Genomic DNA, 16,301 nt, shown 5'->3' with positions numbered 1-16,301 from the left:
CCTGCCCCTTGTCGTACCCGGCTGACAGACTGGATTGCGACCGGAGGCGTGGCTTTACGGACAGTACAGACAACACAAAAGATCACAGCATCAAATAAGAAAATATATTGAGGTTAAGGGCCGGATAATGCAGATAATAATGATTTGCTCCGTGAAGCAGATGCAAATATATAAAAAACTTATTTTCACGTCAGCACTTATATATGATATACCCCCCAATTGCGCGTGAATCAGACTTGACAAATGAAGGTTCCTTGCAGTGTAAAGTGACTTTTTTAAACTCTGCTTCTGCTGTTTTACAAAATTTGAATAAATAGGTGTGTTTTTCACAGTTGCAACCAATCGGACGCAGTCATCACTGGCAGCTTCTCCGTCATCACTATCAACATTTTACACCTACACCAGGGTCTGAGCTGACGCAAATCAGACCCCCTCAGGATATCTCCCTCCAGTTGTGATGTTGATGTGTAACTAGATTGTCATTGATGGAGGCGTTTGTACTCTACTTCTACTACTGCTCTGTCCCTCTAATATTCAGTCCTGGTAACTCTCTGTTCGACCTCCTTCCTTAGTTTACCCTACAGGAAGCCATGCAAGGACCAATCTGGCTAAGTCCAATCACATCTCCCTACCAAAGAGCTCCCCTCCCTCCATTCATCAGTGTAGTCTGTTATACCACTTGATGATGTCATCACAATGCCCCCACTATGGCATGGGAGTTGTAGTGAATCCATGGTAACACTTGTTCCTTTAAAGCTGATAATGGCAGGGATGTAGATATTAGCAAAACCACAAATGGCAGAAGCTGCAAACATTGCTAATTGTAACGTAGGAGAAGGCTTTATCCCCCAGATAGGACATTCGGGGGTATTGTCTTCATGCTAATTCCCAGCTCTTCATTGCCTAGGAGCTAGAACATACAATGGGACAGGTACTTTTCTTCTGCCCAGGCTGTTTCTCTGAATAACCAATAGGATGATCCTGAACATATTGCAAAGGCCAAGTTTACTTATTACAATAGATTTCCCTACATCCTGTGACGCGTACCTTTCCTGTCAATCTGTAGGTTATAATGTATGCATATATCAGTACTGACATTACTTTATGTGTCCTACCATTAAATAGGCCTGTCTGTCCTTACAGAATGTAACTGTAACCAGCATGGATCCGAACATGAACGCTGCAACGAAACTGGCGACTGTGTGTGCCGGCCAGGAGCCACCGGTACGAAGTGTGATGAGTGCCTGCTGGGTTACCACTGGAGGCAAGGCTGCCAACGTAAGTAGTGTCCTCTGTTAGCCTGTCACGGAACGTGGGCACATGAAAATTTAATCACAGTGGTTAGCATTGCTGCCTCAAATTACAAGGTTCCTTGGTACAACTGACCAGGGGGCTATCGGCTTGGAGCTTGTATGTCTTCCCCGTTATGTGGGGTATCCCCTGGATGATCAGCTTTCCTCTCGTGGTATAATACATGCTCTTGGGTTAACTGACTTGCAAAACCATCAGTCCTAAGGGTATGGCCTGTGGTAGGGAAATAATATTGTAAGCTATACAGTGGTAAGTTCATTGCATAATATGTTGGGGCGATATAAATAATATTAGTAACACACATCTTAAAGTAGGACCTCTGTACAGATTGTGGGCCTGATTCAGAGCCGGACGCTATTTGCGCTCGCTCGTTCAGAAAAAGGGTCCGGATATTTAAATAGAGTGCTCGCTCTTTGCAGTCTGTTGACGCCTCTATGTCTGAGCAAGAGAACGAAATATGCGCTCGCTATTTTGTAAAGACGCCCCCTGGCCGTTCGCATCTTACGTCATCTCCGCTATTTATTAGATTAATCGAGTACATCGAAAGGCGTCTGAACTGCTCGCAGTGCTCATGGTTGGATTTTCCTACCGCAATCATGCGAACAGTTCAGGCTAAGAGACAACCAAGTGACGTGGTCGATGACGCTGCTTTGTTAATGATGCACTCCCATTAAACGCCCGTTTTGACCGTTTGGCACGCCTGCGTTCGGATCTCCACTCCCCGTTTTCAAGCACCTTCCCCTGTTATCACCCACAAACGCCTCAATCCTGTCACTCAAATTAGCAGGCACTCGCTATTTTGCGAGCACACGATTTCCGACCGCACTGACTGGTTGGCGCATGCGCATTACGACCCATATGCATGCGCAGATGTGCGAACATCGCTCGGTGCGAACGAGCGGCCGCTTACGAGCGGCTCTGAATCAGGCCCTGTGTTCCTTTATCAGGGCGGATTCGGAACTAAAGTGATCCTTGAAGAAATTCTGAAAGTGGCCGCATGAGACTTAATCGAAATGTAGGTGTGGACAACATAAAGTAGGTAGCTAGTCATTATCGTTAGCTACATTGGTGTTAGGCAAGACCAATGAACATAACAATAGCAGGTATTTCAGGGACTTATAAACAATACAGAGAGCCTCCCCGTGGCTTCCATACCATTAAGAGAGCATCATAGCGACCACCATAACATAGAAAACATCTTAGTGACCATCATACAACACAGAGAGTATTCCAGTGACCACCATACCATATAGAACATTCCAGTGACTACCACACAATACAGAGAACATCTGAGTGACCACTCAGAGAACATTCTGGTTATTGTCAATCCATATAAAGAGCATCCTAGTTACCACAATACTCTGCTGAGCCCCGTATAGAGCAGTACAGCACACATAGTTACAGAGTGCGAAGGTGGTGCAGTACACTTACTACTCTAGCTGCATTATGGAAGTGCCAGGGCTGACAGACGGTATACTACAAAACAGTGACAAATTTAGACCAGCCGCTAGAGGGCAACCTCCTCATAAAATTCCTACTCTATGCCCAGAACTGTGTTTAGTTAAATGATAAATAAGTAAAAAAAATAATAATAGTAAACTCTTTTTGTTCTGGGTGTACATATGATGCTCAGTGTGTAATAATGTGGTCATGTTGGCTATGAAGTTGATAAAGAATGGTGGGTATGCAGTCACTATTCAGACAGTCACAAAGTTGACAGCAAAAGGTCGATATTGATGATGTTGACATTCCTATTACGGTTTGGGATAAAATGACACTAAAAACAGAGTGTCGACATTTCAACAGTGTCAACATGCTGAATGTCGACAGTTAATGAAGACATCATGAACATGTTGAGATGTTCAGTGGCGACAATAAAGCTGTGTAGACATGCTCGTGTCGACATAATATACCACACCCGAATGGTGTGATGATTGTGATAGATCCCATGAGTACTAAAAGCAGCCAATGGACAATGCGAAACAGAAGAATCAGAGAAGGAATCACTCACTGCTGGGCTGCCTAGTATATGATTCACGTGTTCTGGAGAGAGAAGGAATCACTCACTACCGGGCTGCCTAGTATGTGATTCCGGTGTTCTGGACAGAGGAGGAATCACTCACTGCCGGGCTGTATAGTATATGATTCCCAAGTTCTGGAAAGGTGAGGAATCACTCACTGCCGGGCTGTCTAGTATATGATTCCCACCTTCTGGAGAGAGGAGGAATCACTCACTGCCGGGCTGTATAGTATATGATTACCGTGTTCTGGACAGAGGAGGACTCACTCACTGCCGGGCTGTCTAGTATATGATTCCCAAGTTCTGGAAAGGTGAGGAATCACTCACTGCCGGGCTGTCTAGTATATGATTCCCACCTTCTGGAGAGAGGAGGAATCACTCACTGCCGGGCTGTCTAGTATATGATTCCCGTGTTCCGGAGAGAGGAGGAATCACTCACTGCCGGGCTGTCTAGTATATGATTCCCAAGTTCTGGAAAGGTGAGGAATCACTCACTGCCGGACTGTCTAGTATATGATTCCCACGTTCTGGAGAGAGGAGGAATCACTCACTGCCGGGCTGTCTAGTATATGATTCCCGTGTTCTGGAGAGAGGAGGAATCACTCACTGCCGGGCTGTCTAGTATATGATTCCCAAGTTCTGGAAAGGTGAGGAATCACTCACTGCCGGGCTGTCTAGTATATGATTCCCACCTTCTGGAGAGAGGAGGAATCACTCACTGCCGAACTGTCTAGTATATGATTCCCACCTTCTGGACAGAGGAGGAATCACTCACTGCCGGGCTGTCTATTATATGATTCCCGTGTTCTGGAGAGAAGAGGAATCACTCACTGCCGGGCTGTCTAGTATATGATTCCTGTGTTCTGGAGAGAGAAGGAATCACTCACTGCCGGGCTGTCTAGTATATGATTTCTGTGTTCTGGACAAAGAAGAAATCACTCACTGCCTGGCTGTATAGTATATGATTCCCGTGTTCTGGAGAGAGGAGAAATCACTCACTGCCTGGCTGTATAGTATATGATTCCCGCGTTCTGTAGAGAGGAGGAATCACTCACTGCCGGGCTGTCTAGTGTATGATTCCTGTGTTCTGGACAGAGGAGGAATCACTCACCGCCGGGCTGTATAGTATATGATTCCCGTGTTCTGGAGAGAGGAGGAATCACTCACTGCCGGGCTGTCTAGTATATGATTCCCGCATTCTGGAGAAAGGAGGAATCACTCACTGCCGGGCTGTCTAGTATATGATTCCCAAGTTCTGGAAAGGTGAGGAATCACTCACTGCCGGGCTGTCTAGTATATGATTCCCACCTTCTGGAGAGAGGAGGAATCACTCACTGCCGGGCTGTCTAGTATATGATTCCCGTGTTCCGGAGAGAGGAGGAATCACTCACTGCCGGGCTGTCTAGTATATGATTCCCAAGTTCTGGAAAGGTGAGGAATCACTCACTGCCGGACTGTCTAGTATATGATTCCCACGTTCTGGAGAGAGGAGGAATCACTCACTGCCGGGCTGTCTAGTATATGATTCCCGTGTTCTGGAGAGAGGAGGAATCACTCACTGCCGGGCTGTCTAGTATATGATTCCCAAGTTCTGGAAAGGTGAGGAATCACTCACTGCCGGGCTGTCTAGTATATGATTCCCGTGTTCTGGAGAGAGGAGGAATCACTCACTGCCGGGCTGTCTAGTATATGATTCCCAAGTTCTGGAAAGGTGAGGAATCACTCACTGCCGGGCTGTCTAGTATATGATTCCCACGTTCTGGACAGAGGAGGAATCACTCACTGCCGGGCTGTATAGTATATGATTCCCAAGTTCTGGAAAGGTGAGGAATCACTCACTGCCGGGCTGTCTAGTATATGATTCCCACCTTCTGGAGAGAGGAGGAATCACTCACTGCCGGGCTGTATAGTATATGATTACCGTGTTCTGGACAGAGGAGGACTCACTCACTGCCGGGCTGTCTAGTATATGATTCCCAAGTTCTGGAAAGGTGAGGAATCACTCACTGCCGGGCTGTCTAGTATATGATTCCCACCTTCTGGAGAGAGGAGGAATCACTCACTGCCGGGCTGTCTAGTATATGATTCCCGTGTTCCGGAGAGAGGAGGAATCACTCACTGCCGGGCTGTCTAGTATATGATTCCCAAGTTCTGGAAAGGTGAGGAATCACTCACTGCCGGACTGTCTAGTATATGATTCCCACGTTCTGGAGAGAGGAGGAATCACTCACTGCCGGGCTGTCTAGTATATGATTCCCGTGTTCTGGAGAGAGGAGGAATCACTCACTGCCGGGCTGTCTAGTATATGATTCCCAAGTTCTGGAAAGGTGAGGAATCACTCACTGCCGGGCTGTCTAGTATATGATTCCCACCTTCTGGAGAGAGGAGGAATCACTCACTGCCGAACTGTCTAGTATATGATTCCCACCTTCTGGACAGAGGAGGAATCACTCACTGCCGGGCTGTCTATTATATGATTCCCGTGTTCTGGAGAGAAGAGGAATCACTCACTGCCGGGCTGTCTAGTATATGATTCCTGTGTTCTGGAGAGAGAAGGAATCACTCACTGCCGGGCTGTCTAGTATATGATTTCTGTGTTCTGGACAAAGAAGAAATCACTCACTGCCTGGCTGTATAATATATGATTCCCGTGTTCTGGAGAGAGGAGAAATCACTCACTGCCTGGCTGTATAGTATATGATTCCCGCGTTCTGTAGAGAGGAGGAATCACTCACTGCCGGGCTGTCTAGTGTATGATTCCTGTGTTCTGGACAGAGGAGGAATCACTCACCGCCGGGCTGTATAGTATATGATTCCCGTGTTCTGGAGAGAGGAGGAATCACTCACTGCCGGGCTGTCTAGTATATGATTCCCGCATTCTGGAGAAAGGAGGAATCACTCACTGCTGGGCTGTCTAGTATATGATTCCCAAGTTCTGGAGAGAGGAGGAATCACTCACTGCCGGGCTGTCTAGTATATGATTCCCGTGTTCTGGAGAGATGAGGAATCACTCACTGCCAGGCTGACTAGTATATGATTCCCGCGTTCTGGAGAGAGGAGGAATCACTCACTGCCGGGCTGTCTAGTATATGATTCCCGTGTTCTGGAGAGAGGAGGAATCACTCACTGCCGGGCTGTCTAGTATATGATTCCCGTGTTCCAGAGAGAGGAGGAATCACTCACTGCCGGGCTGTCTAGTATATGATTCCTGTGTTCTGGACAAAGAAGAAATCACTAACTGCCGGGCTGTCTAGTATATGATTCCCAAGTTCTGGAGAGATGAGGAATCACTCACTGCTGGGCTGTCTAGTATATGATTCCCAAGTTCTGGAGAGAGGAGGAATCACTCACTGCCGGGCTGTCTAGTATATGATTCCCGTGTTCCGGAGAGAGGAGGAATCACTCACTGCCGGGCTGTCTAGCATATGATTCCTACGTTCTGGAGAGAGGAGGAATCACTCACTGCCGGGCTGTCTAGTATATGATTCCCGTGCTCCGGAGAGAGGAGGAATCACTCACTGCTGGGCTGTCTAGCATATGATTCCCGTGTTCTGGACAGAGGAGGAATCACTAACTGCCGGGCTGTCTAGTATATGATTCCCGTGTTCTGGAGAGAGGAGGAATCACTCACTGCCGGGCTGTCTAGTATATGATTCCCGTGTTCTGGAGAGAGGAGGAATCACTCACTGCCGGGCTGTCTAGCATATGATTCCCACGTTCTGGAGAGAGAAGGAATCACTCACTGCCGGGCTGTCTAGTATATGATTCCCACCTTCTGGAGAGAGGAGGAATCACTCACTGCCGAACTGTCTAGTATATGATTCCCACCTTCTGGACAGAGGAGGAATCACTCACTGCCGGGCTGTCTATTATATGATTCCCGTGTTCTGGAGAGAAGAGGAATCACTCACTGCCGGGCTGTCTAGTATATGATTCCTGTGTTCTGGAGAGAGAAGGAATCACTCACTGCCGGGCTGTCTAGTATATGATTTCTGTGTTCTGGACAAAGAAGAAATCACTCACTGCCTGGCTGTATAGTATATGATTCCCGTGTTCTGGAGAGAGGAGAAATCACTCACTGCCTGGCTGTATAGTATATGATTCCCGCGTTCTGTAGAGAGGAGGAATCACTCACTGCCGGGCTGTCTAGTGTATGATTCCTGTGTTCTGGACAGAGGAGGAATCACTCACCGCCGGGCTGTATAGTATATGATTCCCGTGTTCTGGAGAGAGGAGGAATCACTCACTGCCGGGCTGTCTAGTATATGATTCCCGCATTCTGGAGAAAGGAGGAATCACTCACTGCTGGGCTGTCTAGTATATGATTCCCAAGTTCTGGAGAGAGGAGGAATCACTCACTGCTGGGCTGTCTAGTATATGATTCCCGTGTTCTGGAGAGATGAGGAATCACTCACTGCCAGGCTGACTAGTATATGATTCCCGCGTTCTGGAGAGAGGAGGAATCACTCACTGCCGGGCTGGCTAGTATATGATTCCCGTGTTCTGGAGAGAGGAGGAATCACTCACTGCCGGGCTGTCTAGTATATGATTCCCGTGTTCCAGAGAGAGGAGGAATCACTCACTGCCGGGCTGTCTAGTATATGATTCCTGTGTTCTGGACAAAGAAGAAATCACTAACTGCCGGGCTGTCTAGTATATGATTCCCAAGTTCTGGAGATGAGGAATCACTCACTGCTGGGCTGTCTAGTATATGATTCCCAAGTTCTGGAGAGAGGAGGAATCACTCACTGCCGGGCTGTCTAGTATATGATTCCCGTGTTCCGGAGAGAGGAGGAATCACTCACTGCCGGGCTGTCTAGCATATGATTCCTACGTTCTGGAGAGAGGAGGAATCACTCACTGCCGGGCTGTCTAGTATATGATTCCAGTGTTCCGGAGAGAGGAGGAATCACTCACTGCTGGGCTGTCTAGCATATGATTCCCGTGTTCTGGACAGAGGAGGAATCACTAACTGTCGGGCTGTCTAGTATATGATTCCCATGTTCTGGAGAGAGGAGGAATCACTCACTGCCGGGCTGTCTAGTATATGATTCCCGTGTTCAGGAGAGAGGAGGAATCACTCACTGCCGGGCTGTCTAGCATATGATTCCCATGTTCTGGAGAGAGAAGGAATCACTCACTGCCGGGCTGTCTAGTATATGATTCCCGTGTTCTGGAGAGAGGAGGAATCACTCACTGCTGGGCTGTCTAGCATATGATTCCCGTGTTCTGGAGAGATGAGTTGTGTGCGAGACCTTTACAGGCGAGTGATTAAGTAACACAGACACATTAAATCTGCTCAGGCTGTAGACTGCCCTTTGGGGAGGAAACACTCACTGCCGGGCTGTCTAGCATATGATTCCCGTGTTCTGGAGAGAGGAGGAATCACTCACTGCTGGGCTGTCTAGCATATGATTCCCACGTTCTGGAGAGAGAAGGAATCACTCACTGCCGGGCTGTCTAGTATATGATTCCCGTGTTCCGGAGAGAGGAGGAATCACTCACTGCCTGGCTGTCTAGCATATGATTCCCACGTTCTGGAGAGAGAAGGAATCACTCACTGCCGGGCTGTCTAGCATATGATTCCCACGTTCTGGAAAGAGGAGGAATCACTCACTGCCGGGCTGTCTAGTATATGATTCCCACGTTCTGGAGAGAGGAGGAATCACTCACTGCCGGGCTGTATAGTATATGATTACCGTGTTCTGGACAGAGGAGGAATCACTCACTGCCGGGCTGTCTAGTATATGATTCCCGTGTTCTGGAGAGAGGAGGAATCACTCACTGCCGGGCTGTCTAGTATATGATTCCCAAGTTCTGGAAAGGTGAGGAATCACTCACTGCCGGGCTGTCTAGTATATGATTCCCACCTTCTGGAGAGAGGAGGAATCACTCACTGCCGGGCTGTCTAGTATATGATTCCCGTGTTCTGGAGAGAGGAGGAATCACTCACTGCCGGGCTGTCTAGTATATGATTCCCAAGTTCTGGAAAGGTGAGGAATCACTCACTGCCGGGCTGTCTAGTATATGATTCCCACGTTCTGGAGAGAGGAGGAATCACTCACTGCCGGGCTGTCTAGTATATGATTCCCGTGTTCTGGAGAGAGGAGGAATCACTCACTGCCGGGCTGTCTAGTATATGATTCCCAAGTTCTGGAAAGGTGAGGAATCACTCACTGCCGGGCTGTCTAGTATATGATTCCCGTGTTCTGGAGAGAGGAGGAATCACTCACTGCCGGGCTGTCTAGTATATGATTCTCGTGTTCTGGAGAGAGGAGGAATCACTCACTGCCGGGCTGTCTAGTATATGATTCCCGTGTTCTGGAGAGAGGAGGAATCACTCACTGCCGGGCTGTCTAGTATATGATTCCCGTGTTCTGGAGAGAGGAGGAATCACTCACTGCCGGGCTGTCTAGTATATGATTCCCAAGTTCTGGAAAGGTGAGGAATCACTCACTGCCGGGCTGTCTAGTATATGATTCCCACCTTCTGGAGAGAGGAGGAATCACTCACTGCCGGGCTGTCTAGTATATGATTCCCGTGTTCTGGAGAGAGGAGGAATCACTCACTGCCGGGCTGTCTAGTATATGATTCCCAAGTTCTGGAAAGGTGAGGAATCACTCACTGCCGGGCTGTCTAGTATATGATTCCCGTGTTCTGGAGAGAGGAGGAATCACTCACTGCTGGGCTGTGTAGTATATGATTCCCAAGTTCTGGAAAGGTGAGGAATCACTCACTGCCGGGCTGTCTAGTATATGATTCCCGTGTTCTGGAGAGAGGAGGAATCACTCACTGCCGGGCTGTCTAGTATATGATTCCCGCATTCTGGAGGGAGGAGGAATCACTCATTGCCGGGCTGTCTATTATATGATTCCGGTGTTCTGGAGAGAAGAGGAATCACTCACTGCCGGGCTGTCTAGTATATGATTCCTGTGTTCTGGAGAGAGAAGGAATCACTCTCTGCCGGGCTGTCTAGTATATGATTTCTGTGTTCTGGACAAAGAAGAAATCACTCACTGCCTGGCTGTATAGTATATGATTCCCGTGTTCTGGAGAGAGGAGGAATCACTCACTGCCGGGCTGTCTAGTGTATGATTCCCGCGTTCTGTAGAGAGGAGGAATCACTCACTGCCGGGCTGTCTAGTATATGATTCCTGTGTTCTGGACAGAGGAGGAATCACTCACTGCCGGGCTGTATAGTATATGATTCCCGTGTTCTGGAGAGAGGAGGAATCACTCACTGCCGGGCTGTCTAGTATATGATTCCCGCATTCTGGAGAGATGAGGAATCACTCACTGCCGGGCTGACTAGTATATGATTCCCGCATTCTGGAGAGAGGAGGAATCACTCACTGCCGGGCTGTCTAGTATATGATTCCCGTGTTCCGGAGAGAGGAGGAATCACTCACTGCCGGGCTGTCTAGTATATGATTCCTGTGTTCTAGACAAAGAAGAAATCACTAACTGCCGGGCTGTCTAGTATATGATTCCCAAGTTCTGGAGAGATGAGGAATCACTCCCTGCTGGGCTGTCTAGTATATGATTCCCGTGTTCTGGAGAGAGGAGGAATCACTCACTGCCGGGCTGTCTAGTATATGATTCCCGTCTTCCGGAGAGAGGAGGAATCACTCACTGCCGGGCTGTCTAGTATATGATTCCTGTGTTCTAGACAAAGAAGAAATCACTAACTGCCGGGCTGTCTAGTATATGATTCCCAAGTTCTGGAGAGATGAGGAATCACTCCCTGCTGGGCTGTCTAGTATATGATTCCCAAGTTCTGGAGAGAGGAGGAATCACTCACTGCCGGGCTGTCTAGTATATGATTCCCGTGTTCCGGAGAGAGGAGGAATCACTCACTGCCGGGCTGTCTAGCATATGATTCCTACGTTCTGGAGAGAGGAGGAATCACTCACTGCCGGGCTGTCTAGTATATGATTCCCGTGTTCCGGAGAGAGGAGGAATCTCTCACTGCTGGGCTGTCTAGCATATGATTCCCGTGTTCTGGACAGAGGAGGAATCACTAACTGCCGGGCTGTCTAGTATATGATTCCCGTGTTCTGGAGAGAGGAGGAATCACTCACTGCCGGGCTGTCTAGCATATGATTCCCACGTTCTGGAGAGAGAAGGAATCACTCACTGCCGGGCTGTCTAGTATATGATTCCCGTGTTCTGGAGAGAGGAGGAATCACTCACTGCTGGGCTGTCTAGCATATGATTCCCGTGTTCTGGAGAGATGAGTTGTGTGCGAGACCTTTACAGGCGAGTGATTAAGTAACACAGACACATTAAATCTGCTCAGGCTGTAGACTGCCCTTTGGGGAGGAATCACTCACTGCCGGGCTGTCTAGCATATGATTCACGTGTTCTGGAGAGAGAAGGAATCACTCACTGCCGGGCTGTCTAGTATATGATTCCGTGTTCTGGAGAGAGGAGGAATCACTCACTGCTGGGCTGTCTAGCATATGATTCCCACGTTCTGGAGAGAGAAGGAATCACTAACTGCCGGGCTGTCTAGTATATGATTCCCGTGTTCCGGAGAGAGGTGGAATCACTCACTGCCGGGCTGTCTAGCATATGATTCCCACGTTCTGGAGAGAGAAGGAATCACTCACTGCCGGGCTGTCTAGCATATGATTCCCACGTTCTGGAAAGAGGAGGAATCACTCACTGCCGGGCTGTCTAGTATATGATTCCCACGTTCTGGAAAGGTGAGGAATCACTCACTGCCGGGCTGTCTAGTATATGATTCCCGTGTTCCGGAGAGAGGTGGAATCACTCACTGCCGGGCTGTCTAGCATATGATTCCCACGTTCTGGAGAGAGAAGGAATCACTCACTGCCGGGCTGTCTAGCATATGATTTCTACGTTCTGGAAAGAGGAGGAATCACTCACTGCCGGGCTGTCTAGCATATGATTCCCGTGTTCTGGAGAGATGAGTTGTGTGCGAGACCTTTACAGGCGAGTGATTAAGTAACACAGACACATTAAATCTGCTCAGGCTGTAGACTGCCCTTTGCTCTGCTGTGTTAGAAGATTTATGCCTTTTTGACCTAAATGAAGAGTTTAAATGATGTTTATATCAGGCCCATGGGACGATAAATTTCTGGAACATAGAAAATTACGATAACAAATTACCGTTGCAAATTGATACAGGGATGTCAGAAGAATCTTAAATTGTATAAACATTTGAATTCTATATAGAAAGTTGTACCTGAAAAAAATGCAATTTACAGGTATTCATTTAATATTATCTATATTATTTATCATTGATAATCTATATAGACTGTCACCATATTACATCAGTCCCTGCCCCATTGGAGATGTATAAATCCCCTACCACACCCGTTAGCGTCCATTAAAGTCAGCAGCCATTTAACCTACAGTATAATTTTGGACTGTAGGAGATCGAAGCACCCGGAGATAACCCGCACAAACATGGGGAGAACATGCAAACTCAACACAGATAAGACCTTGGATGGAATCTAACCATGGGCGTTAGCGTCTGTCTCTGAATCAGGCCCTCAGTGCGGGCCCCAACCTCTCTGGCGGTGCAGTAGAATCCGTAGCTCGGTGCCAGAATATATAGCATATGCATGGGTCTCCGGGAAATTGGCCCCCGTGCCTTATCCCCGTAGACATCAACCCCGCAATGCGTGAGTCACAGCACTGTGGAGACAACGGACAGATAAGTATAACAATATGGGTGCAGGGTGTGTGGTGTGGGCCCTCCTGGACCCAGAGGCCCGTGTGCACCGTACACCCTGCACCCATTATAGATACGCCCATGGGTGTGACGTACGAGTATGAGTTTAGAATGTCAGCTCTCTTGCTAACACATTGTTTCTTTTCCAGCTAATGTGTGCGATGAAGAACTGTTGATTTGCCAGAACGGTGGGACCTGCCACCACGGACAGCGGTGCTTGTGCCCCTCTGGCTTTAAAGGAGCACTATGCCAGGATGCCAGATGCGACTCCACCCACAGGAACTGTGACTCCGCCTGCAACGCCCTGGTTTCCTCCGCCCTGCTCCTTATTTCTACACTCCTAATGAGCTTACAAGGCATTTAAACCACGAGTATCCAATGGCTGAGCACACTGCAGGAGGTGTTTACAAGTCAAGCAATCCCCTTGTGAGGAAACTCCAACAAACGGGGGAGGGTCTGTAATGATAACTCAACTACTGCAGTGCCTTATTTCCGCATGGGACTTTGGTAGAGAGAGCTTGGGAGAGCCCATGTTATTGCAAACAGTATGGAGATATACACCACTGCAGTCCTCGGGTGGAAGAATGTTGTCCTTACGGGACCGTAGTGCAGTCCACGTCAACTTGAACTAAATCTGTTAGTGGCAATATCTATCCACGCTTTTGATTCTTGGTACAGTAGGTGGCAGTTCGAGCAAGCACCAGCTGAGTTAGTGCTGAATAATACAAGGTGGATGTCACATTAAGCCCACCCCCCATTTAATATAAATAGGGGGGGGGGCACACACTTATAACGAAGATATGTCTTGCAAAGGGAGATCACCGACCACAAGGCTTTTTCATATTACCATGGACTCCGTGCCAAAAACACAGGATAGACACAAAAGTATAGATGGTCTTCTAAGATGACCCCCACCACAGGATTTCCTGTGGGGACGGGGGGAAAAGCATCGGAATCAAAACTCATTGGCTCTTGACTGTTCGCTGTTTCTTTGTGTGATGACAAATTTGCCCCTATACAAACCCAGCTGGGTATTTGGGGGGGAAATCAATTTCTAATCGTACAGTCCAAATTATTGAGCCCCCAATATATTTTATTTAAAAAATATATATATATATACAGTTTTATGTTTCTACCTATAATTTTAGTGTATGATATTCTCACGGTCACTGTGACACACAATTCATTGATCTTCGTGCTTAGGAAGTTTTCGGCTGGGGAAGGGGAGGGGGGTTTGGGAAGCACAGAGAACTCGGTACAGGTCATGGAGAACGGCTCCCTTCAGGTGGACAGGATCAAATATAAAAGAAAAATATTGCAGGGCAAAATAAGAGAAAACAAAGCCTATCGATATATATTGTATATTGAATTTTTTTTTTTTTGTAGAGAATTATTTTTGTTTCGATTTAAATGTTATATTAAAAACACAGAGAACACTTTATCCTAAAGACTTGGACATGTTGAGAATTATCCAAAGTAAAGAAATTGTGTATTAACACCGGTCATTGCGTGCTGCCTCTCATTATGTAAAGCCTCCATTTGAGATACCGCTACGATATTAGTATTTTATGGTCGAATTAAACCACTTTTTGTTTGGTTAAAAGTAAACTGTACTCTGGGTTTCCTTACATATGAAATCAGTTCATTAAATAAGAAAATGATTGGAGTTGCTCAATGCACCTTGCCATATTTCTTTTTTTTTTTTTCAACTCTTACAATGGGTTACCCTCTTCATCCCTGCCAGTTGTGCTACAGGTACACATATGGCTGCGGGAGTCCGACTCAACCTTTAAAATCCAATCAGAACATTTCAGTAATTGCACAATTTATATTTGCTGTGATTCTATCAGGCATTGAACTGGAATCAGTATATAATACTGGAGAGAGGAGGAAGCACTCACTGCATGAATGGATATTTTGTGGTTAGTTCCACTATGAAGGGACTGTACTCCAACTTCAAAAACTGCCTATGTAGTGTAATGCGTATGCCGGAGGTGGGATGTAGTCAGCATTCCAACGGTCACGAACCCGGCTCCAAAATCCTGACTGCTGGCATCCCGACGGTGAGAATTAAGGTTAGGTTCAGGATTAGGAGTTAGGGTTAGGCTGTGGGGTGGGGTAGGGGGGTGGCGGAGTTAGGGTTAGGCTGCGGGGGGGAGGGTTAAGGTTAGGCTGTGGGGGGAGGGTTAGGATTAGGTAACGAGTGGAGGGTTAGGCTGCAGGAAAGCTAGGTTAGCGTTAGTGGGAAGGTTAGGGTACGGGAAGGGAGGGTTAGGGATTGGCTGCAGGAAAGATGGGTTAGAGTTAGGGGGAGGGTTAGGGATTGGCTGCAGGAAAGATGGGTTAGAGTTAGGGGGAGGGTTAGGGATTGGCTGCAGGAAAGATGGGTTAGAGTTAGGGGGAGGGTTAGGGATTGGCTGCAGGAAAGCTAGGTTAGCATTAGCGGGAAGGTTAGAGTGCGGGAAGGGAGGGTTAGGGATTGGCTGCGGGAAAAATGGGTTAGAGTTAGGGGGAGGGTTAGGTTAGTGTAAGGTTTATAACACTTACAAAATTCTGTCAAGATTCTGACTGTCGACATCCTGACTGTTAGGATCTTGTACCCAACCGCTAAAGGGTCCCAAACGCGGTCCTGAAGGCACTCTAAAGGTGCGTATCCACTAGACGAGGAACGACTGTACAATTACGACATTGTAATCGTTCATCATCCTGTGCAGTGGATAATGGGCCTGATTCAGAGCCGGACGCTCTGACCAGAGCGCTCGCTCTGAATCAGGGCCCTCCTCCATTAAAATGGAGCGTCCTCCTGGACGCTCGTATAGCTGTGGGTTTTGACCATCGCGACCATCGGACTTGCGAAGGAAACCCTGCGGTCGGGTTTCCCAGCCACAAGCCCTGGAGTGATTTTGGCTCTATCAGAGCCAAAATCACTCCCACTGACATCACTAGTGATGTCAGTGGGGCCGGCTTCAGACGGTGGGCGTTCCCATGGGAACGCCTCCGTCTGGCAGGCACACCCCCGGCACGCCCACCAAAGGGGGCGTGCTGTCAATCAACATCGACAGCACGCCCCCTTTGGTGCGAGACCCCGAGCGATGGAAAGCCTGTCGCTCGCCGGGTCTTGCGCATGCGCACGACGGAGCTCCCTCCGTCGTGCGCATGCGCAGTGGGGAACATCGACCCACTTGCGAGCGTACTGCCGCTCGCGACCCCCAATGTGCCCACACTGAACAATATGTCGTTCAGTGCAGGCACCCTCTCTCATCCCCG

General features: G+C 48.1%; 1 protein-coding gene across 5 annotated transcripts in view; it reads left to right on the top strand.

Annotated features, from left to right (window-relative positions):
• NTNG2 (netrin G2) overlaps positions 1–14,600 on the top strand; it is a 140,468-nt gene extending 125,868 nt beyond the window's left edge. For all 5 annotated transcript variants that reach the window (XM_088447045.1, XM_088447046.1, XM_088447044.1 and 2 more), the window contains 2 exons: positions 1,144–1,278; positions 13,184–14,600. In XM_088447045.1, coding sequence (XP_088303171.1) covers positions 1,144–1,278; positions 13,184–13,398 — 350 coding nt within the window. In that variant the 3' untranslated portion in view covers positions 13,399–14,600. The remainder of the gene's footprint in view (positions 1–1,143; positions 1,279–13,183) is intronic.
• Positions 14,601–16,301: the final 1,701 nt, after the last annotated feature.

Source organism: Taudactylus pleione, unplaced genomic scaffold (assembly GCF_031769625.1).
Source record: "Taudactylus pleione unplaced genomic scaffold, aTauple2 ptg000412l, whole genome shotgun sequence".
Taxonomy (NCBI): Eukaryota; Metazoa; Chordata; class Amphibia; order Anura; family Myobatrachidae; genus Taudactylus; species Taudactylus pleione.
The sequence above is the reverse complement of the archived record's forward strand: the minus strand, read 5'-3'. Positions and strand labels throughout refer to the sequence as shown.